Below are 23,467 nucleotides of genomic sequence, written 5' to 3'. Positions count from 1 at the left end.
TGCAGCTTTGCTAAACCCCTATGAGACTCTTGTTAGCTGCTTTCTAAAATAGCCATCAGTCTGAACTATTTCAATCACTGTGCAAAGACTGCACTGAAGTGACTCTACTGAGCTCTCCAATGGCTGCTTTAGCAATAACACACCCAGGAACTGGAGGGGAATTTCCCCAGGGTGAGGACACATCAGGGCCTTCGCTTTGCTACATTTCCAAGCCAAAGGCCAATGGTGCCTGCACTCATGGCACAGACTTCAGCAAAGATGATGCACAAGAAAAGGTTGAGAAAACAGCTCTGGCGCAACACACCTTTTCCTTCCCAGAGCCAGTCAGTCCTGTGGCCGGCTGAAACGTAGGGAATAACACCAGCCCTCCCATCCAGGAGCTCCACTGACCCATCCTCAGAGCATAGCCAAGGGGGTGAGGGTATTTAAACTTCTACTTCAGATCAAATCTAACAGTGATTCCCTCAGAATTGTCACCACTCAGCTCTCCAGGCTCATAATTCTGTGCACCACCCTTCAGACAGTACCTTTAAGCAGCCCTATGAGAGCCACCGAGCACAAACTACACACTCTGTCTGGACTCCTATGTGCATTATGTACTTCCATACCCTTCCCATTATCTGAAAGCCTCACAGAACAGGATGCATTTACCCCCACACTTTCCTGGGAGGTATGGTAGGGCCACTATCCCCAGCACACAGATGGGGAGCTGAGGCATGGAGAGAGGTTACATGACTTGCCTAGGATCACACAGGAAGTCTGTGGCAAAGCAGGGACCTGGATTCAGGTCTCCCATATCCTATGCTAGTCTCTAAAATCAGGGCCAACCCCCCTCCTGAGCCTTTCCAGATAACAAAAGCAACCCAATCCAGTGAGTACCCCAGTGTCTGACAGACCCCATACAGTAGGGGCAGCTGCCAGAAGCCCGAGCCCTGCAACTGAATGCTGTGCTAGGCTTGCCCCACACTGACCTGGTAAGGGCTGGGCAGACTGGCAAGGCCCATGCAGAGGTGTGCCCCCAGAAGTTGCCATTACCTATGCGTGCTCTCTTTGGGCAGGATGAAGGACAGCTCTGCCCCTGCATTGCTCTCCATCGTGGCGTTGGGCACATACTGGCAGATGAGGCGAGAAATCTCTCCCAGGTTACAATATGGCTCCTTCACCATCACCATGTGGTATCCTGCGCCTGGAAGAGCCCATTCACACAAGGCAGCCTGTCATAAACAACATCCTTTCCAGGGGCAGGCCTGGCCAGTCAGTGCTGAGACATAGGTGGGCTGAGTGGACAGGGAAAGGACACAACATGGGCCTGCAGAGCCTGAGCTGAGGTCGGTGCAGAAAGCACCCCCAGCCCTGTGGTGTCAAATACATCCACAGAGATTAATATTATCTCACTACGAGGAGTAGAAGCAGACAGTCTCAGGCTTGGCCCATATGACAAAGCTTTGCTGGTCAGCTAGAAGTGACTGTAGCCAGGACAACTAGTATGGACCCAGTGCTGCTGATAGAAGAGAGCTTCAGCTAACTTAGTTGCTGTTCAGGGAGGTGCTGTAACGATGGGCAAAAAAACCCTTCTGCTACCACACACTGGGTGCCCACTATGGAGTGCTGCTGACATAGTTCTGTGGGCATAGCTGTGGCAGGAAGAGCCCCGTTCCAGCTGTGTCATATTCATGTCAGAGGAAGGAGGTTCCAGGGTGTGTTGGGAGGGGGAACTGCAGCAGGCAGGGAGTAATTGAAGAGACACGAGCCTAACATGCTTTCTTGTGACCCCTTCATCCCCCGCCCTGTACCTCCCGATGTATCTGATAGCAGAAATTCTCCCCCAGAGTGCCAGGACCCTGCAACAAGCCTACAAGGCAGGCCAGAGGACTAGCCACCCTCTCCTTCTGCAGGACTCTGATCTGGCCACCCAGTCCAGGAAAGGGAGAGGCTCCCCCCACCCTGTGTGGGGTCCCCTCCCCCTTACCGTATTTGCGCTTGAGGAAGAGCGAGGACCCGCAGCACTGCAGCTCCCCCTTGGCCATGATGGCGATGCGGTCCCCCAGCAGGTCTGCTTCATCCATGAAGTGAGTGGTCAGCAGGATGGTGCGATTGCTCCTCTGCTGCTGAAGGAGGTCCCAGGTGGCCCTGCGAGAGGCAGGGTCCATGCCTGATGTCGGTTCATCCAGCATCACAACCTATGCATGGGGAAGACTGTCCCATTATGAGGAGCCATGAGAAATAGTGCTGGTAGGGCCAGTGCTTAAGCCAGCAGCCTGGTACACGTGTGGGCCAGTCGTATGAAGGAGACCAGCAGCTACAAATATGCCCTCTAACTCCAGGAACACTTGAGCCGCCTGGTCCCAACTTCAGAGATAATTTCAAAATGGCAGCCTGGCTTCCCCTTTCAGTTCTGGGGGCATCATATCTTCCTCACACCCTCTGTGTCCTGTCTTAGATCCCTGCTCTGCTACCTTGACTTGGGAGGGCAGAAAGTGGCTGCCTACAAGGTCAGCATCCAGCCTGCTCTGAGCCAACAGCTCCAGGGACAGTCACAGATTTTCGACCAGTGCCCAAAAATCAACTAAGGTTTGCCCTATCCTGTATTTCTGCCCACATAACTGTGCCAGCTAGGGTCATGAAAGGATCACAGCCCCAGCTGGCAGAACTAAGGCCTGGAGACAGCTACAGCGAGGTGTAGCAAAACCAGAAGAAAAAACCCTTCTGTTGCCATAACCCACATCTATACTAGGAGGCTCCACTGCCACAGGTCTACCAGAAGAACCATGGCACCATCAGCCCCATAATGCTGGGAACACCTCATGGCACAACATTTCCAAGCCCTCAGGGGTGCTTCTATCTGGGGACAGTGGCATCTCTGTCAGGTGTACTCCACCACTTGCTTTTTGGTGCCAGGGCACCTTGGTTTAAACCAAGCCTCCCAAATTAACCAGGAGCCACTTGCCTTGGAGTCCCCAGTGAGTGCAATGCCGATGGATAGCTTGCGTTTCATGCCCCCAGAGAGTGCCTTTGCCAGACAGAAGCGCTTGTCTTCCAGGTTCAAGATCCTTAGGATGCGGTCCATCTCCTCTGGGCACTTGGCCGGGGGGTAGCCTTTCAGCTGATAGACAAAGGGAGAAAAGGGTTAACAGCTAAGTGTAGTAAAACAGAACAGCGAGAGGGGGACCTGCCTGCTCCCTCCCAGCCCCAGTGAGAGACCTTACTCAATCAGCAACCCAGGCATAAGAAAAATCACTCCTCCCACCCTTTCTCAACCTGCTTCTGCATTTAACCTGAGAGAAAAGGAAGTGATTTATGTCCCAGCGCCTGCCAGTGGTCCTGGAAATCAGGATCCCTGCGACCTGGCCTGTTACTCAACATCTCTTGTGCTACCCCAGGAAGCAGCCTCATCATGATCTCCTTGGGGTTAGATTGCAGTGGGGGCTGCGTAGGTCCAGCCAAGGTGGAAACACTGTGCTGAGGTTACTAGAGCCTCTGCTTGCCTTGACCAATCCAACAGCCTCTGAACAAAGAAAGCTGGGGTGGGAGACAGCAGATTTGGTCAATCTGAATGACTGCAGCTCTCCAGCCACCCAGCACACATGGGCTTGTCTACACTGTATAGAAGGTGTGCCCCTAGCTCATTGCATGTACCTAACTCAGGGTAAAACAGCAATAAAGACCCAGCAAGGTGACTTGAGTGAAAAGCCTACAGAGGCACCAGAGGTTGAACTTAGGCTGCTAAACCAAGTTAAAAACCCACACTGCCCTGCCATCACTGCTACTTTAACCCCAATTAGCTGCAGCCAGCCCAGGCTCTGGGTAGCTGCTGCCAGCCACAGAGCCCAGGGTGAATGCAGAAGGGTTTGCAGCCTCTGGCTGCCTGCTGCAAGCAGTCCAGTTCTATGGCCAGAGTCTGGGCCTCCTATGGCATGGCCTCGCGTGCCACGTTCTGGCGCGTAAGCTGGGGGTTGCCGACCCCTGCTCTAGACTGAAATAGGCCCCTCAACCAATGTATACATCCACACAGGGATGTCCACCCGCTGAACCAAACCAGCAGCAAGTGTGTGTGCAGATAGCCCCGGCCTGTACAGAAAAGGGGGCCTGGCCTGTTACTCATCTTAAAAGTATAAAATGTCAGTATTTGGTGTATGCAGAAGTCATATGATGATACACACTGGACAGCACAGGCTCCACCTGCTGGAAACTACAGCTACAGTTAGCCACTGATCCTCTAAGGTTTCTGCAGACACAAAGGAGTCTTCCCTCCCACTGAAGTCAGCCAGATAACATGACATAGGAGCTCACCCCAGAGTAGAAGTGGAGATGTTCTGCTACGGTCATGTTGTCAAAAAGAACGTCATGCTGGGGACACAGTCCCAGGCTCTTCCGGATCAGAACCATGTCCCGGGAGATCTCATAGCCATTGATGTATGCCTGGCCGTCTGTGGGAGGGTACAGACCTAGGAAGAGGAATGCACCAGGGGCTGCAGCTTAGGGACAAGCACAGACACATGAACACCCTGTGCTGTGGAGTGAAGTGGCGAGGTACCAGTGCCTCTCTCTCTCGAGCTCACCCAGGGGCCCTCAGCTCCCTGAGCTCCTAGGCTCCCCACAGCCTTCACCTGGGACCATAAACTTCACTGGGAGGATTCACCAGAAAATAAAAGTTACTAGGGCATCCTTTAGAGCCTGTCTCTCTCTACTATACCTAACACTAGTGAAGAGGTGACCTCCCCTTCCCCCACACAAGTCAAACTGAACTGTGTTCTCTGATTCCCCATGATCTGCCTAACCAGTGTGACAGCCAGACAAAGCAGGGATCTGACTGTGTGCCAGGCAGAAACGGTCACTACCCCACCCTCCCCACAGCCCAGGATCCCCTTTTAGGCCAACTGTGGTTAGTCCTGATTTGGCTGTGCAGGCAGGAAGCCCTGCTGCCAGGGGAGAGCTGATCACTCCAGAGACCAGTGGGGAAGTCACTCCTCCATTTCTCACAGTTAGCTGAGCAGGTTGCTCTTTCCTTCAGTATGTCAGGCACTGGGCCTACGGGACACAGGATACCCAACTGAATGGGCCAGTGGTGTGATCCCACCAGGCCAGTCCTCCATTCTGTGCACTGCTGGGATCCACACGAGGGCTATGTCTACCCAGGGCAATCAGGCACCCAGTAGGACAAGCCAGGGAGAGTCCCACATTCCCTGAGCTGGTGGGGTCAATGGGCTCAGCCCCAGGGCAGGGAGGGGTCATACATTCCTACAGAGCTCCCCTAACCGCACCCTCAGACAACAGCTTCCCCATGGCAGCAGTGGTATCTTGTTCTGCAGTCCTCAGATGCCGCTTTGGGGCTCAGCAAGAGCCAGGAGTGAGTTTCAGGAACTGCCCCCCTACCCCTAGCTCAAGCAATAGTTACAGCTTTGCTTCCTCCACAGTCACAGATATGTCCCCTATACAGGAGGCATCCCCCTGTTCCCCACTGTGCCTAGGCACCTAGTATTCTTCTCTTGGCAACACCATACACTGTCCAGCAGGACTCATACCTGTGAGCATGGAGAGGGTGGTTGTCTTCCCAGCACCATTGTGTCCCAGCAGGACTGTGATCTGCCCCTCATACATGTTCAGAGTCAAGTCCTTCACTGCCTCCTTGGTCTTGTTCCCTACCCTGAACACCTGCAGGCACAGCAAGATGGAAGCCACACGTCAGAAGGAAGGACCTGCCGCTCTCCCACATCTATCACCTCAAAAGATCCCAGAGCACTCATACCATTATATAAGATGCAGTGAAACATTTGACCAGATGAATTAAATACTGACTTTCAAGAGATAAAACATGGGCTTTGTTTGAAGCATAAAGGGATTATTTCCTCCCACTAGTAAGATGTCACCACCTTTGGGTCAGAAGCCAAAGGCTGAGACTCACTCACACCCACAGCCCTTGTAATTAGGATGTTCAGGCTAGCCTGTGTGTCATCACAGTGCTAGGCACTTGGTGACCTGGAACTCTGAAGAGCTCCCAGGTCAAGATCTGCCTGGGCCCTGTGCAGAGCAGGATGTGGTCTGTTAGACTGGGATGATTTATGAGCAGATGACTGCAGAGGCCCCACTAAAGGGCAGAGAGCAGCAGCATGGTATAAAGAATGTTTCTGGCCTAGGGACACTGGGAGAAGGCACTGGAAGACAAACATCAGTCTCAGGACACCACATGCCCAATGGGAGGCTGGTGTGTGTAGTGAACATGGCACAGTGACTAAGGACAGCTAAGATCCACAGTGGGACAAGCTGGACTGAATGGTGAAACAAGTGCTTTGCAGGCAAAATAGTTGCAGATATACTTCCTGCTTCAAGTTGTGGAGCAAAGCAGCTGCAGGGAACCTGATGCACCAGCACTACTGCTTCTGGTAGGATAAGGGGTAGGGTCTGAAGGACTGGGCAACCTGCTGATCTCTTTCAGGGATACTGATGCAAGGCTTCTGCACTCTGGGGTATTACAACAAACTTCTGTTGATCACTTGCCCTTGATTTTCTGTGGAGATCCCACAGGATCACAAAGAAGCTGTGGCTGGTGGGGAAGGCAAGCTCTGAGTCACACCTCCCATGGCAACTACCACTGGATACTATCCACCAAAACTGCCTGGCCTGTACCAGCATGAATCTTGATGCTAGGGAAGGATTTCTGCTGCCTGAACCAAACGGCTCTCAAGCTGGCCACCTGGTTGAGAGGAAGAAGCTTGGACACCTTACCTTGGAGAGGTGTTTGATTTTGATCCCCGATACCAAGTCAGCAGGTTCCTCCTCAATGTACTGGCTTTTCAAGGCCTTCTCCGGGTCCTCCTCTTCCTCCTTCTCCTTTCCCAGGACAGTTCTTGGATGCCCACACCAATATGAGGGCTGAGAGGAGAAACACAGAGATGGAATGGATGACCCCACTGCAGCACACAATGATCTTCCCTCCTCTCAGCTGGCTCTTGACCACAAAAAAAGGGACCTCAGGAGGTCACAATAGTCCAATCCCCTGCTCCAGGCAGAATCCTCCTTGTATAAGCCATCCTAGACAAATGTTTGTGTGACCTGCATTCCCTATCATCTACTTGCACTCAGATACCTTCAGACTGTAGAGAGACAGAGCAGCAGCAAAGAAACAGACACATCAGACAGACCCATTACACACCACTGAGGCAGGCTTCAGAAACAGCCCCCTTCAAATCAGCACTCTGTCCCAGGGCTGCTGGAAGCTGATGGTTCCCAGTGCCTCCCAACATCAAGGTGTCAGACAATTAATCCCAGCTCCTCACCCAGAAATGGAGTTCCCAGACTCTCTCAGGATCTCTAAGGGACCTACTGGAGAAGGCTATTAATAGGGGAGGGAACTGGTATCAAGAGAATTAGTTTACTCCTCCACCAAAGGACTCTGGTTCTTGATACCCTTTCTAGGCACTAGAAAGGAATTTCAGGGCATCCATCTAAGCTAACAGATCAATCCCTGGCTGAAAACTCTTACTCATACATACAGTTGCCTTCTGCTTAAAGTCAGAAATCTTCTCTGGGGGTGAGTGCATATTGTCATGGGTGTGGTCATTCCTACAGCACTCCTGACCAAGGAGAGGATGAATAGTCACTGTGAGAAACCTTAGCTACCCTAGGCACCGACCAGCCAACTCAACAGGGCCCAGGGAACGTACCCAGTGAGATATCACCTCCCCAGGGTGGATGCTTGGGGCAATGAGAGGCAGGAGGGATGTTTAAAGAGGTGGTGCCCACTTTTCAGTCAGTCGCAGCCCCTCCTCCCCCCTTCCCATAAATCACCTGTTCCAAATAAAAATGGCCCTGGGATCTCTACTCCAGAGCTCAGAGACTGAAATTATACCTCCAGCTACTAGACTGCTAGGGTGCAACAAGATGTAAGGAGAAAAACGAGGTATGAGGAAATAAGTAGATAAGCGCAGGCTCAGGCTTGTCCCTGCTTGGCCAATCCCCCACTCCGACTGCATGGCCCCTCTGCAAGGAGGTAAATACTATAATATATAAATTAGTTTTTGAAATTGGTTGTCACTCAATTCACAAAAGTAATGGAGGAATTGCGAGTGCACAGAGGGGTGCCTCGAGTTCAAAAAGGCCGAGAACCACTGCTCGACATTCAAGGGACCACCTGTACTCTCCAGAATTTAGGGATCACTCATGATGTTAAAACCCTGAGGAAGGAGCAGGCAAAGGCCACTCCCAGGTCCAGGTACCCAGGGGAGTCCTCTCCAGCCACACCACAGGGTCAACCCATTGCACATACAATGCACAGGTACCAGGAGCCACAGCCCCAAATAATCTCCTGATCTGAGAGTCTCAGAGCTCCTTACAACATTCTCTGGTGAGCAGAGCCCTGGCTCATGAGCCCCAGACAGAAAGGCAGGTGGTTCTGGACAGTACAAGCTGCACTACTGAGATAGGTGCTGAAATAAACTTAGACTGGGTTAGGGGCTTGGGCACAAAAAGAGCTTTCCAACCAAACAATTGATAGTGTGATGGCCTGTGTTAGCCACTCCATATATTGCCAACGTCACACAGACCATGGTTCTTAACAGGTTTCACTCCATCAGATCTTTGCTTGTCACTTCTTTCCAAGCCCCTGCACACAGGCACTTGGGGATGGGGCAATAACACTGGCAAGGCCATCCTATGCCAAAATTCCAGTCCAAGGAGTTAAAGTCAATGCCTGCAAAGAGCTTTCCACTTTCAACAGAAGTCTCATTAACTTACAAGGCAGCTCAGGACTTTGATTGCCAACTATGTGTCACTCACACCTACATTTTAAAAGCTGGAAGAGCCCATTGTTATAATTAAATCTGATATCTTGCCTAACACAGCAGAAAGATTTTTACCCTGCAGTTCCTAGTGACATCCTGCTGCAGTGGGTGCACAGGCTACAGGAGCAGTCACCGGCTTATCTCCAACATTGCCAGCTAGGCATCAATGCTCACCGTCAAGAAGAAGTACCATGGCTGTGGCACACCATACTCCCCTGGGAAGACAGCCTCCACATACCAGGCCACCAGGCCATAGAGGATGGAGTCCACAATCAACATCCCCAGCACCTGAGCCAGGGTGAAGTTGTCATCTATGCTGACGGGCTTCATGAGGTCCTTCCACTGAATGCCAGACCCTGAAATGCACCCAAGACTGTTAGTAAGAATGAGCACAAGTACAGCCTATACCCTATCCTCCAGATGCTGACAGTGAACCCAGTGGTGTGCATTCTTATTAATACTTAATGAGAGGCATGCATACATATACACACACAGTCAATGCAGTGTGGAGTTGTCATTGTTATGTGTGTGTGTGTGTGTGTGTGTGTGTGTGTGTGTGTGTGTGTGTGTGTGTGTGTGTGTGTGTGTGTATACGCACATGTACGTGCGTGTGTTTAAAATACCAGATATAATAAGTTTGACGCACATTTGCAATGTGCTCTACAATTTACTTTAAAAGACCTGTAAGAACATATGGGGGAAATCTCCAACTTACTGCAGGACCTCATTCTCATCAATCCTACAGGACAACAAGACTAGAACAAAGCTGGTCATTTCTTCAGGTCCACTCCCCAGTACTGTAGATTCTATGGGGCAGGGACTCTGTCTCTGCTGATTTGTAAAGCACCTGGCAATTTTAAAGGAAATATAATGGCCAGTTTTGATTACATTATTTAGTCTTCAAAATCTCCACCTGGGTCTCAAAACAAAGACATTGCTAAAACCATGCTGTTTTCACAGCTTGGACATACAAGTCTACACCAGTGTCATTTACTTCAGTTGATCCAGAGCAGACAGGCAAGTAACTATTTTGGGCATGCAGGAAGCTGAGTAGTGACAAGGCACAGCACTAAGTTATGGATAGAAGTAAGCAGAGTGTCTTGAGCAAACAAGTCCCCCAAGATAAGCTGAGGATATACAACAACTAAACCAGCATAACTTGCACTGGTATATTTCTATCCATGATTTATCACTGGGTAATCTACAACTGGATTCAAGTAAGTTACAGGTACATAAAGTTTCACGTCATGTATCTGCCCTGTTTACAACAGAATTCCCTAGTACAAGGACATTTCAGTAGCAGTGCAAATCCATCCAGTCTCAACCCCCACTATATTTGAGACACACAGCACCACACTAAGAACCCATTGGTCCTCCCGACACTCCTCATGCCCACAATGGCAGACTTCAGAAGGCTCATATCCCAGACACCACTTGTGGATCTACCCACCACTTCCATGTGCACCATTTTCTATTCAGGTTCTTAGAGGTCTCTATGACCACAATTACAAAGCAGCTCACATATCTGAGGAATCAGACCTTGTGGCGCCCTTCTGACCTAAAGCTGTCTATGTCCCCATTGAACAGATGAAGAACAGGAGGCACAGACAGATTAACTGATAGACAATGAATCCAGATCACCCGATTCCCTTGAGCCCAAAGCCACCCTCCTCTATGGCATTTTATAGAGCTGTTCTGACAAGAGAGTGAGCCTTTCACCACTAAGAAACCCTCTCTTTGTCTCCATCTTCTCCTAAGTGTCTGTTTGCAAAGATATTGTCCCTCCTGCATCCAAAGACATATTTCTAATTAGCATGGAAATTACATGCAGATGCCATTAACTTAATGAATTATGTCCCTTAAAGCAGTATTAACTTGGGTACCAACAGGAAAGCCGATGAAGAAGCATTGCTTTGTGGAGCCCAGATTTCCCTTAGAGATGGGGTGCTTCTAAAACCTGCGGCAATAGCTAGAATACGTGCATGGTTTAAGCAAGTCAAAACTCTCAAGATACTAAGCATATGCGAGAACAGTTCCCTCAAAAAGGAAGCCCCAAGAATGAGCTGTTCCCCTCTCATTGGCAATAATGCCAAAATGCCCACTGACTCACACTGTCCTTCCAGTGGCACAGGATTGAGTCACAAGGACCCAAGGAAAGCCAGAACCAAGGAAAGCTGGGCTGAAAACCATCAGACACAAAAACACTGAACATGCCAAGTGCAAAGTTCAGTTTGTGCCTCCAGTAGAGCTTCCTGACCTCTGCAACCTTGGCCAGGCCTGGATCCAATAGCAGCGCATAATGAGACAGCCACTCACCTTTGCCTTCAAACATGCCAATGAGCTGTGCCCCCATGGCCATGGCTACGTTGGAAATGAGGCAGGATGCTAGCTTCTGGCTGTGAGACATCAGGTCATAGCGGGGGGAGATGAAGAAGTAAGGGATGTAGGAGAAAAAATACAGAAATCCTCCGGCAGCAGCTGCAACATTAGCTGTACAGGCAGAGATGGGGGCAAAGGGGGCAGGATTTCAACAATACAGTGTGAAGACAAACTAATACAGACATGCTCAGCGGTGCTACAAAGCTTTCTGACCACAGAGGCCCTGGCCCTTGGCAAAGGCAGTTATTTCTCTATGATCTGCCAATGGGAAACAAGTGCAGAGGAGGTAAATGACTCACTGATGGGCAATCAGTGGGTCAGTAGAACAGAACCCAGATCTGCCATGCTCTAACCATTAAAACATACCATTTCCATTCAAGTCCCAGAGTGCTCCAAGCAGTTTGCAAGGTAAACTGTTTTCTGAATGCCAGCCCTGCAAATTCATCCTGGGATACAGGGGTGCCTTTACATGTGCTCCAGGGTGGAGGTGCTTTAAAGTGGCTCTTGGGAGCCACTCCAATTAAAACACCCACAGTGTCTCATGTATTCAAGTGTCCCATGCTTCAAAATGGTGGCAAGGGCACATTAACTAAATCTCATTTGATGACCTTTAGTTAAAGCCCCCCTGCCACTAATTTGAAGTGCAGGGATGCTTAATACACGTGACACCAAGGCTGCTGGAGCATGCTAATTAGTAGACTTGCTTAACCAGGCATCGGGCAAGCGTATAGGTGCCCAGAAATCTAGCCTGACTCCTTCCCCCTCACATGATGCCACTGGTGGTAAAGGTTCACTAGAGCAGTGCTTCTCAACCTTTTTTGTACCAGGATCCATTTGTAAACATCTATGGCCAGTCCTGACCCAGCGCCCCTCACTCCCTACCTGTTACTCCCACCCCCAGGCTCCAGCCCCTCAATGTGGAACTCTGCCAGCCTGCAAGGGAAAAGTCACGTTTTCCCACGTTTTTCTCCTTTAAAGGAGAATCCATCTTTAAAGTTTGTTTGCAACCATTTCATATATTCTTGCAACCCACTTTTGGGTCATGAACCACAGGTTGAGAAATGCTGTGCTAGAACAAATAATGTCCTTACGGCATTGTCTACACTGTTGCCATACTATGCCTGGAGCACTGCCAGGACACATGTCCTACCAACTTGCCTGAGTAAAATCAGTTGACAGGGGTGCACAAGGAGCAGATCTCCTCAGCAGGAAAGGTGCCATTTCCACAGTCTCTTCCTGAGGCAGCCTTGCTGAGGAACATCATGAAGGCTGAAGAGGAAAGACTCACCTCTGGAGAAGAAGGTGCTGACCATGAAGCTGAAGGAGATGGAGGAGATGGAGAAGAATGCCAGGAAGGTGAACACCAGGGTGGGGTCACTGTTGGTAAGCACTGCCCCTTGCTCACTGACCTGCAGATAAAATCCACGGCATCATCCTACGTGTTACATATGCAGTGCACACCAATGACACAGTGGAGTTAGTGTCTAAGACCTGCAGCTCCATGATGGTGGAGACAATGGTAGAGAAAGGATCTAAGGATAAAAGCAGAGCACCAGGGGCAATTTATAGGTCACACCTTTCCTACTGTAGACCATGGTTTACAGGGTGTTAAAATTGTGTCTTGGGAATAGAGGCCACCCAAGGACTCCAATGTGGTCATCCACTGGAATGGTCAGAGCTCCAGCCTCTTCTCCAGTATCCAGTATCCCATCCTGGAAAGGGGCCAGGACCAGCTGCCTCAGAGGAAGGGGCACGTCCCCTTCCCCACACCTCTGGTAGCCTCCCCATGAGGAAAGCTTCCTCCCAGATCCCAGGAATTGGAGGTTGCATGACACACTCCTGGTGTGTCAGGTCCTTTGATAACTGGATAGTCTCATTAACTATGCAAGTGTCCCAGCACCCTCCTGCATCCTGCTAAGCTTCTGGCTTTGTGGAACTCAATGCCATAGTTACTGTGGGGCTGTGTGTAAAAGCAAGGCCAGGAGTCTTCACAGAAAGCTCAAATGGTGAAACAAAGTATAGCTGAGGTCCAGACTAAAGCAGCAAACCACACTTCCATTATTCCCATGTTGGAAGAGGCCTCTAACATTCAATAGAGACTTCAAAACTTTTCTTCCCCACTGCCCACCCATCTCCCAACTCAGCTTGCCACACCATTCAGGGAGACACTCTCTAGATCAGAGGGAATAATGGGAAGCCTAATGGAGGAAGGAGAAGCAGCTCTTGAAAGATCCACCCTTCCCCCCATCTAAATCCACCTACTGATGCCCAACCATTGGCTCCCAAAGCCCCTGGAGCACCCTGGTTCTGATATAATCAGCAGAAATCCAAACTGGGATGCTCACCTTGATACAGAAGAGCAGGGTGACAAAGAAGATGGACACCAGGAGGAAGAGGAAGAACATGAGGAACCAGGCACTCCAGTGCAGCCAGTTGCTGAGGCCCATCATGCGCATGTACTCCTGTGGGGAGGACAAGGAAGATGAAGCATCACACTAAGCTGCACCTATTCCCTGGCCGGGAGGGTGCAATAGCTGCCTCACAACAGAAGCAAGGCAAGCCAGGGGAGCTCCCTACTAGGATCTCCCTTTGCAGGACTGAAGGAGAAAGCTTTAGCCCTTTGGTGCCCCACAGCATGTGCTGGAAACCAGCTAGCTTGACATGGCACAAGAGTAGCCATTGCTGACATAAAGCCCCATCCACAGCTCTTTCGCTTTTGAATCCAAGGTGGTCTCTGCCCATCAGTTCAAGGGAATGTCAGATTAAGCAAGAATGCTGAGAACAAGTTGGTTTTTTTCCCCTGAAGCACTAAACTGAGATCCAAACCCAAAGGTGAAGGCCAGAAGGGACCACTGAAACCATCTAATCTTAACTTCTTGCATAATAGGACAGTATTCTCAGCCAGATGGATTGAACCCTAGACTCTCACATTAAAAGTATGATGCTCTACCTGAGCTTATGAGGTACCAAACTGCTGACCTAAGTCTCTAAGTATGAAATAAAACTCATTGCACCTTGCCTTTCAGAAAACAAAGCTCCCTTCTCCCCAAAATCTCCTTAGCCAACTCCTTTTCATGCATCCTGGTCACCCACAAATGCGTTCCATCTATCCTGAAGCTGCATTCTAACCCATGAGAATTGCCTGCCTGCAGACCTAATAGCAATTGCTGAAGCAGATAAAGCTGCACAGCAAGGTGGCAGGGCTGGATTCCAGCTGCAAAATTAGCCACATTCTTCCACAGCATTTACTAGACCATCCTAACCTCCCCCTCTTCTGCCTTCTGGCTCCCAGCAAGAAGGGGATTTATTCCTAACTCAGCAGTTTAAAAAGAGGGTTATGTTTTAGAAGGCAGCCAGCAGATTAATGACATCTGGAATGGGTAAGCAAACCGCAGAATGCAGAGTTCAGTGTCTGACATCAAGCTGTTACAGATTATAGGATTTTTATTCCTTTAGAGTTGTTTTCCTGCAAAGGAGATTCCAACTGCTTGAAACAGAGCAATTATTTTCCCATTACCAGTTTCTCCTTTAGGGCTATTCTCTGATGTGCTTTCCCCTTGCTCAGTCTCCTACCCACTTTTGCTTTCCACCCCTCATCCCTAGTAGAGTGGAGTCTCTTCTTTCTCTCATTCTGCCAGACAGACTGCTCAGGCTTTCCTCTACCCTAGTATCCTGTGACAGCATCACTTCCCCTGTGTTCTTCACACCCATCAATAGATGGTACTTGATCACCTACAGATGTGAACAATTTCCTTTAGCATAAACAGACAGACAGGTGAAGAAACCAAGCTAGCCAACCCAGTAGAGTGACAGTGCTGTGCTCATCTTCACTCTGCACACCCCTACATGGGATATCTAGGTGACCAGTTCCACCTTGTGTAGACCAGTATCATTTGATCTACAGTGACTTGTGTTACTGGTACAGCAGTCTGCCAGCAAGACACCTTCCCTGACAAGCCTCCTCCATTACCTTCAGCTTCTTCTCCTTCTCATGCACAACGGCACGGACGATATTGAGTGAGGTGTAGGTGAAGCTCAGCATGAGCAGCAGGGGCAGCTGGTTCTGGATGGCGAGGAGAAAGAGGTCGTTGACATAAGGTGGGTAGGGGAAGCGCCGCACAACCACGGTGACCCTTTCCAGCAGACTGCTGCTGGAGGCGTTGGCATGGTACTGTATGATGGCTCTGTCCACAGCATGCTGCACTGCCAGAAACCCCTCCCGGAAGTACCCTGAGGGGAAAACACAAAGGCACCCAGGGGGACAGTGTGAGAGCACTGTAGGAGAAGAGCAGACAGTTCCAGCAGGTCAATGCTCCCCAGCTGCAGATGGGTATGAATTGTATGCCTGTCATCTATAGACACCATTCAGGGGAGGAGAGGGCAATGCTGTGCATGTGAGAAAAGGGTATGGCCTTTATGAAAGAGGCTCTGCAAGGGGGAAACAGCACAGCAGTAGCTCCAAGAAGATCTATACCCACATGGATTCATACAGTAACACTCTGGTTTTATTTGGACTATTCCTTGAAAATTCTCAGGACTTCACCCTGGCAGGACAAAGAAGCCTGTCAAGAGCCTTTTCCCAGGAGTCATGGTACAGCTTCAGTTGGCACAGGCTGCATTTGGGGTTTGCTGACGAAGGATACAGCAGCACTAAGATGAAGGGCTGGCACTCTAAAGCTGAGGCCAGTTCCTGGCTCTAACTTAAACTGCCTATGCAGCTTGCTCCCCAGGCCTCTGCTCCCCATCCAAAGAGTAGATATGATAAAGCTTCTGTTCCTATTTGTCTGTACAGACTATACACTCTCCAGGAAAAAAGCTACATCTTAAAAGCATATGCAATGATCAGCATCATGAGGCCTGGGTCTCAGCTGAGGCCTCAAGCATTTGAAGTAATGCAAATAAATAACAAGGGTAAAGTGAGTCATTAACCCACGTGTTTGTGGCAGTACTTGGCCTTCAAGGCTCTCTGCTATACTCTGGACACTAGACAATGGTGCCTCCTTTGTACAGAATCAGCTGCACAAGGACCTGTATCAGGGGCACTGATCCTTAATCATAATGCGCATTACTTAGTTTTAGAGCAGCTGATGAGATACAGAATAAGGTAGTAATCAATTTATATTCCATTGTGCAGCTTATTTAATCAAGCCTGTGCATTCACATCAAAAGGAAAATATTCAGCAGGACTCAAGTTATACAGCTTTAATCCAATCAAGGCTTTCTGGAGACACTGATCTCATGTCTCCTGTTCCCACAATTCCTTGATGGAATTCACTTCGTGTCACTCAAGGTTATTAATTTATTTGATATTTAACCTAGGAATTGCTCTACCAGGTCAGACCCAGAAGTCATCCAGGTCCGCATCCAGAAGGGGACAAATATTAAGGTGTAAAAATCCCAGTCATGGAGTGTTACGTAACAACTTGTCCATAGAGAACAGGTATGTCTAGCCCTGTCACAGTGATGACAGTATGCCCCAGAGCCTAAGGCTTTATTACTATTTGTGCAAAGTCAAACCTTTTAGAGCTCTTGGTCTCAGAATTTTTTCCCTTTTATTTACCTACTGCTTACATTACCTAAGTGAATCCTTGGGCCTCCCCCACAAGGTGAGGGCTCCACTGCCACTATGTACTCTGCTGACACAAGAAGAAATAGTGCCAGTCCTGATGACTCTGTGACCTAAGCACACAAGAGTGTAAGAAGATGGGAAGGGATAAACAAAGGCAAGATCAACTGAAGTAACTTGACCCAAATCACACAGTGGATCAGTGGCAGAGCCCGAAACAGAAGGCTGCGTGCAGGTCTGCAAAACAGCTGTTCAGTGCCCTATCAGTCTTCTGACATTCTGTTTCACAGGCTAATTACTCATCATTTGAGACATTCTTTCTCCTGTCTATTTTGCCTCTAGCATTTACCGCAGAATGGTGGCATCATCCTATTAACAGAAAGGGGCAACATGAGGCATGTGTGGAATTCTGTTTCTTCTTAGTTACCTTTTTAATCCATCTACACGGTATTTTGCTAATTATGGGCAGGTAGCCATTTTATTCCTTGATGTGTTACCCTGGCTGCATAGATGATTACAAGCATGTGTCTGTGGCACATGTGCCCCAAAAACAAACTGGAAAAGGATGGCCCTCCTGTGCTTTAGCCCAGTTAACAGTGACTAGGGACTTGCCCAGGAAGCTGAAGACCTCCAGGTGTCTCCTGACAGGGTTTAAACTACATCTACTGTGACTTCCTAGCATAGTGCTCTAACCACCACACCACAGGCCAGGCATTTGTCAGGCCTTTTTGCTGCCCTCTGCTGCCTTTTGAAGCTAAGCCTCTGCCCTTTGCATTTAATAAAGTAATTGGAAAAAATGGAGAGAAGGCCATGCAGAAGGGAAGTTTTTGTTCCACTAGAAACAAGGACCCAGACTAGAACCCAGAGGTGCAGCCACCTCACTGAGCCACACACCTTCTGGCTTGCTGCCTTCTTCCAGGTCACACATCTCCCGCTCATGGCTGCCCAGGGGCCAACCTCCAAAATAAGTGCTAGAGAAGGGCCTGGATAAGGGTTAACCTGTGGTGTGGTGGTTAAAGCACTAGGCTGGGAAGTTTCAGAAATACAGATTCAAAACCCCTCTCAGCAGTGGGAAGCTAGAACACAGGTCTCTAGCTTCCCTGGTAAATATCCAAGCTACTCAGTTGTTGGGGTTAAACCATGGTACATGTCCATGCAGTAGGCCATGTATGTAACCTCTGCATGCCTCATCTACATGCTCAGCATGCATTCTCACAAATGCCTCCATACTGCTGGGAAACAGAATGGCTGCCTGCATGCAAGTGCCAAAAATGATACAGATATGACCACAGGGAGGCAGAACGCCACCCTGTGATGTAAGCAGACAAGAGAAGATGGGTGTGTAGTTGAGTGAGGTGGCTGCTTCTCTGGTTTTAACCTAGGTTCCTGTTACTAGTGAGACAAAAACTTTTCCTCTGCATGGCCTTCTCTCCATCTTTTTTCCAATGACTTCATTAAATGGAAACGACAGAGGCTCAGCTTCAAAAGGGACATTATTTAACTGAAATAATCTGACCCAAATCAATGGCAGATCAGCACCCTATCGTTCTGCTACCAGGGTGCTGGTAGCAGCCTACAATTACATGAGGGGTACATCAGGACCTGGGAGAACAGCTGTTCACCAGAGCTCCCCAAGGGGTAACCAAGTCTAATGGCCATAAACTCCAGGAAGGCCAATTTAGATTAGACATAAGAAAAAAAAGTTATTTACAGTGAGTGTGTCTAGGCTCTGGGACAGACTCCCACCAGGGATGGTGCAAGCACCTACTCTGGACTCTTTCAAAAAGCATCTGGATACTGTTCTTGCTGGGATCAGCTGATCCCAGCTGACCTCCTGCCTATGGGGGAAGGTAGGGGGGCAGGGTACACGCTGGACTCAATCTCACAAGGTCCCTTCCAGCCCCTAATGTCTATGAAATCTATGAAATTCTTATAGCACTCCATTCCACAGGATAATTAGTCATCATTTTAGAAGTGTTGCTGCCCCTCTTCTTCTCACTTGCCTCTTTTTCCTTCAGATTTTTGGCACAGAAGAGGGAGGGATTATCCCATTAACAGAGAGGGACAATATGAAGTGCGTATGTAACGGTGTAAGTAGCAGACTGTAGCAAGCTAGAACACAAACTCCTTCACAAAAACCAAGGCAACTGACTTTATGCAGATTTTTCACCTTCAGGTCTTAAAAGTCTTTGAGGTCTTCAGAGTTTACTGCTGGTTAGCTACAGGACACTGGCCAGCAACATCAGAGACTCAGGTTCAATTTCCTGCTCTGTAACAGACATGCTGAGTGAAGAGGAGCAGGTCACTTGGCCTCTCAGGGCCTCAAGCACCCACCAGCTGCAGAAAAGATGGACATGAGCTGTCAATGAGCGGAACCGGTTAGTAAGGCTAACCACACCTTCTCGTGCATCTACAGATGCATCATAAGCAGGTCCAGGGAGGTGATCCTTTTCCTCTATGCGGCACTGGTCAGGCCACAGTTGGAGTACTGTGTCCAGTTCTGGGTGCCGCACTTCAAGAAGGATGTGGCTAGCATTGAGAGGGTCCAGAGGAGGGCCACTTGCATGGTCACAGGGCAGCAGACCAGGCCCTATGAAGACAGACTACAGGGTCTGAATCTATTCAGCCTCCACAAGAGAAAACTGAGAGGGGATCTGGTGCCCATCTATAAACTCACCAGCGCAGATCAGTAGAAAATAGATGAGGCTCTGTTCCCCCAGGTATCACCTGGGATAACAAGGAATAACGGCAACAAATTGAGTGAGAGCAGGTTCAGGCTTGATACCAGGAGGCATTACTTTATGGTTAGGGCTGCCAGGCTCTGGAACGGGATCCCAAGGGAAGTGGTGCTCTCCCCTACCTTGGGGGTCTTCAAGAGGAGGTTGGATACATATCTGGCTGAGGTATTATGGTCCCAGCACTTGTTCGTGGCAGGGGGTGGGGGGTCGGACTTGATGATGTGTTCATGTCCCTTCCGACCCTAGAAACTATGAAAGAACCAGGCATGTCATGCAGCTGCTGATAACACTGCTGCCCCATTCTGCTTCCTGGCTCCTGTTTCAATGGTCATTTGTTAGGGTGATAATTCAATGGTTCTGCTACAGGCTTCTTTATATATGAACCTGAGATGGAAAAAAAGTAAGAATGGTTTCACAGAGCAAGGGACCCTGTAGACTAAGTTCTGTGGCTAGCCAGCCCACAAGGCAGAGAGAAGGGGTTTCTTGAGCCATATGAAGGAAGAAAGAGTAGCAGACTAGGCCAGATTCATCCATCAAATCAATGGAGCTACACCAGGGGCAAGTTTGGACTTTGGTTGAGAGAAAATAAGCACTCTTGTTTCCTACCACCAGCCAGTATAAACTGGAAGCTGCTCATGGAGGAACTGAGATTCTTTCCCTCCTCATCCAACCAGATATGGCAGATTCCTGACCTCCTTCTATGAATCATGCACTATGCTGCTGGAGCAGCTTCCCAGAGTCAAGTGCATATGCTTCACAGCAGTGCTGCAACCACTGCCAGCCCTGAGCCCTTAGCTTTGGGGTGGGCAGTAGATGTGATAACACTGGTCTTCCTGCCACACCAAAACCCCACCTAAGGGCAAGTGCCACACTAAATGCTGCAAATAAAGAGCAGCAGAGGCACCCTGCTCAGAACAGCTCACAATCCTCAGTGGAAATGGCTGCTTTAAAAGAAGCAGGGTGAGGGCCTTTAGTGCCACCCATGCAGGGGGTGCACGTTTGCTATTGGACAGATTTGTCTTGTGTTAATGCACCAGACTGGACCCAGATCAGGGCTGTTAGCTACTTTTCACTAGTGCTCTGTGACTGTGCAGCACCTAGAGGAGCCACTCCTGATGAAACAAAGGGAAAGCAACCTTTGGCTTTAGGCTGCAGAAGACTGCATGGAAGTCAAAAAGGACAAACACAACCAACGGTGACATTGCTTAGAACATAGTATATGCTAGCAGCTCAGCCCTACCCTCATCCTTTGGAGAATTAAGCAAGCAAGGAGTGATCTAAATCAGCCTGTAACCTTGTTCTGCATTTGCACATTTTATTTATTTCCTAAAGGATAGGCTGATTCTCAGTAGTTGGTAATGTTTATCAAAATAAGCTTTACACTAAGTCTGGCACTTATTTTTGCTAATCAGAAGGATGATGTTATATTTAGGCATATTATGAAGCTTAATATGTATCTATTTGGAGTCTTAATGTTTATAGTTTTGTCATGTTAGAAAATAGCAAATGATGGGATTCCGATCTATCCCAACAAAGCTTGGCACAAACCATCACAGCAAAATGCACAAAAGACCCCAGCATTTTTAAATGGATTTTAAATTAAATAAAGGTTCTTTAACATGTGCGGGACAAAGTTAAGAACGTTTTACACTTAAAACTAAATTAGATATAGGAAATATTATCTGTAGTGAGTGAATTGAACCAGATGTCATCTCCTTGCACCTCATTTTTATTCATAGATTATAGGAGGAAAATGAAACTTTTCAAGTTTTTCAGTGCTCAACTGGACTCTTGACTTTGAATGAACCAGTCATTAAACTGAATGAACTGAAACAAAAGAAACATTTGCTATGTGCTTGCAAAAGAAGCTAGCGCTGTCAAAAACTGGTTTAGTTCTTTTTAGATTGATTCCAGGTATCCTTCCAGTAACTTTCATCATCAGTTCAATGGTTTGATTTTATTTAAAATGCCAGCAGCAGACAAACTGGTTAAAATTTTAATTAAATTAAGTTAAATTAATATGAATGAATAAGGCTTAATAGGCAATAAAATACATTTTTAAAGTTTTATTTTTAAAAAGAACTGTACTTAAATAAAACAAATCCACTTTAAATATAAAAATTTGATTTATCTATTCCAAGCTCAGCAGAAACATCTAACCCCCAGTTAAATAAGAGAGGGCATTATAATGGCATGAATCACTAATGTCCCCTTTTCAAGCCTTTTCTAGAGTGACACCAGCTGAAATAGCAGGAAGAGGCAAATGTGGCCATGATGAACCTGGCCACAGCTCCAGTTGATGATTACACCATGGCATACTGTCAAAGGGCACAGGGGAAAAGCACACACATTTGTAGATAAGAGACTTGGCAGAGATACTGCTGTGGCAAGGTGGAAATAGAACCAGAAAGAGCTTGGCAGGGCATCACATCACTTCCTCCCCTTATACACTTCCTAAACATCAGAGGCCCAAATCCTAATACCAGCCCACCCTCTATGTTGTTCCTTTCCCTCAGATGCAAATCAAGGAATAAGAGTTACACTTTCCCATTGTCTCCTAATGATGAGGCAGAGGAAGGGGTCAGCTATTTGCTAGCCCAGACCATGACAGCCACTGACATAACATTTGCCAGGTCATTTCAGTTGTCCCTCTCAATGCCCTAAGTCAAGGTACCTGGGCTAGATGGCTTATTTTAGCAGTTTCTTTTTTCTGACTGACAAATTACTGTACCACGGACTAAAACAAGTCCTCAAAGGGTTGTGCTTACCAGGTGTTCCCCCATCGGCATACTTGGCTTCCCTGGGGCCAGGTAGCTGAAAAAGTGGAAACAGGTAGCTGGTGTGCCAGTCTCGGTCAAGGTTAGGATTCAGGCCTGTCTGTTCATTCCGTGGGGCATTCCTTGGGCTGTATTTGAAGCGCAGCTGGTAATCAACCTACAAGGCAAAAAGTGCAAAAAGGGTGTCCAGGTCCCAACATCACCTGAGGCAATGGTGGAAGCCTGGCACAGAAAGGCTTCCTGGTGCAAGTGCTGGAGCAGCCAACTAGGGGCCACGCTGTTCCTGACCTGCTGCTCACAAACAGGGAAAAATTGGTGGGGAATGTGGTAGTGGATGTCAACTTGGGGAGCCATGACCATGAGATAACTGAGTTCAGGATCCTGAAGAAAGGAAGGATGGAGAGCAGCAGAGTAAGGACCCTGGACTTCAGAAAAGCAGATTTCGACTCGCTCAGGGAACTCATGAGCAGGATCCCCTGGGAAGCCAGTCTGAGGGGCAGAGGGGCGCAGGAGAGCTGGCTATATTTTAAAGAAGCCTCACTGAGAGTGCAAGAACAAAGCATCCTGATGCGCAGGAGGAATAGCAAATATGGCACAAGACCAGCTTGGCTTAGCAGGGAAATCTTCAGTGAACTAAACCACAAAAAGCAAGCTTGAGTGGAAAGTTGGACAAATAACTAGGGAGGAGTATAAGAGCATTGCTCAGGCATGTAGGGATGAAGTCAGGAAGGCAAAAACACAACTGGAGTTGCAGCTGGCAAGGGATAGTAAGGATAACAAGAAGGGTTTCTACAAATATGTAAGTAGCAAAGGATGATCAGGAAAAGTGTGCGTCCCTTACTAAATGGGGGAGGCAACCTTGTGACAGAGGATGCAGAAAAGGCTGAAGTGCTCAATGCCTTTTTCACCTCAGGTTTCACAGGCAAGGTCAGCTCCCAGACTACTGCACCTAGCAGCACAGTTTGTACAGAAGGTGAGCAGCCAACAGTGGCGAAAGAACACTATTAGGGACTATTTAGTCCATGGGACCAGATGGGATGCGCCCAAGGCTACTGAGTGAGTTGTCCGATGTAATTGTAGAACCACTGGCCATCATCTTTGAAAACTCATGACAATTGGGAGAGGACCCGGATGATTGGAAAAGGGCAAACATAGTGCCCATATTTAAGAAAGAGAATAAGGAGGATCCAGAGAACTACAGACCAGTCAGTCGCACCTCAGCCCCTGGAA

General features: G+C 48.5%; 1 protein-coding gene across 1 annotated transcript in view; it reads right to left on the bottom strand.

Moving 5' to 3' along the window:
• ABCA3 (ATP binding cassette subfamily A member 3) overlaps window positions 1-23,467 on the bottom strand; it is an 89,982-nt gene that overhangs the window by 28,655 nt on the left and 37,860 nt on the right. The window contains exons 5-16 of the mRNA XM_019507670.1: window positions 22,229-22,394; window positions 15,127-15,386; window positions 13,502-13,618; window positions 12,445-12,565; window positions 11,094-11,267; window positions 8,952-9,133; window positions 6,724-6,870; window positions 5,523-5,652; window positions 4,291-4,445; window positions 2,948-3,103; window positions 1,970-2,180; window positions 1,036-1,186 (exon numbers count right to left, since the gene is read on the bottom strand). Of these exons, the coding sequence (XP_019363215.1) occupies window positions 1,036-1,186; window positions 1,970-2,180; window positions 2,948-3,103; window positions 4,291-4,445; window positions 5,523-5,652; window positions 6,724-6,870; window positions 8,952-9,133; window positions 11,094-11,267; window positions 12,445-12,565; window positions 13,502-13,618; window positions 15,127-15,386; window positions 22,229-22,394 (1,970 nt within the window). The remainder of the gene's footprint in view (window positions 1-1,035; window positions 1,187-1,969; window positions 2,181-2,947; window positions 3,104-4,290; window positions 4,446-5,522; window positions 5,653-6,723; window positions 6,871-8,951; window positions 9,134-11,093; window positions 11,268-12,444; window positions 12,566-13,501; window positions 13,619-15,126; window positions 15,387-22,228; window positions 22,395-23,467) is intronic.

This window comes from Gavialis gangeticus, unplaced genomic scaffold (assembly GCF_001723915.1).
Source record: "Gavialis gangeticus isolate Ggan-Ray unplaced genomic scaffold, GavGan_comp1, whole genome shotgun sequence".
NCBI lineage: Eukaryota > Metazoa > Chordata > Crocodylia > Gavialidae > Gavialis > Gavialis gangeticus.
This window is presented reverse-complemented; position numbering and strand designations above follow the sequence as displayed.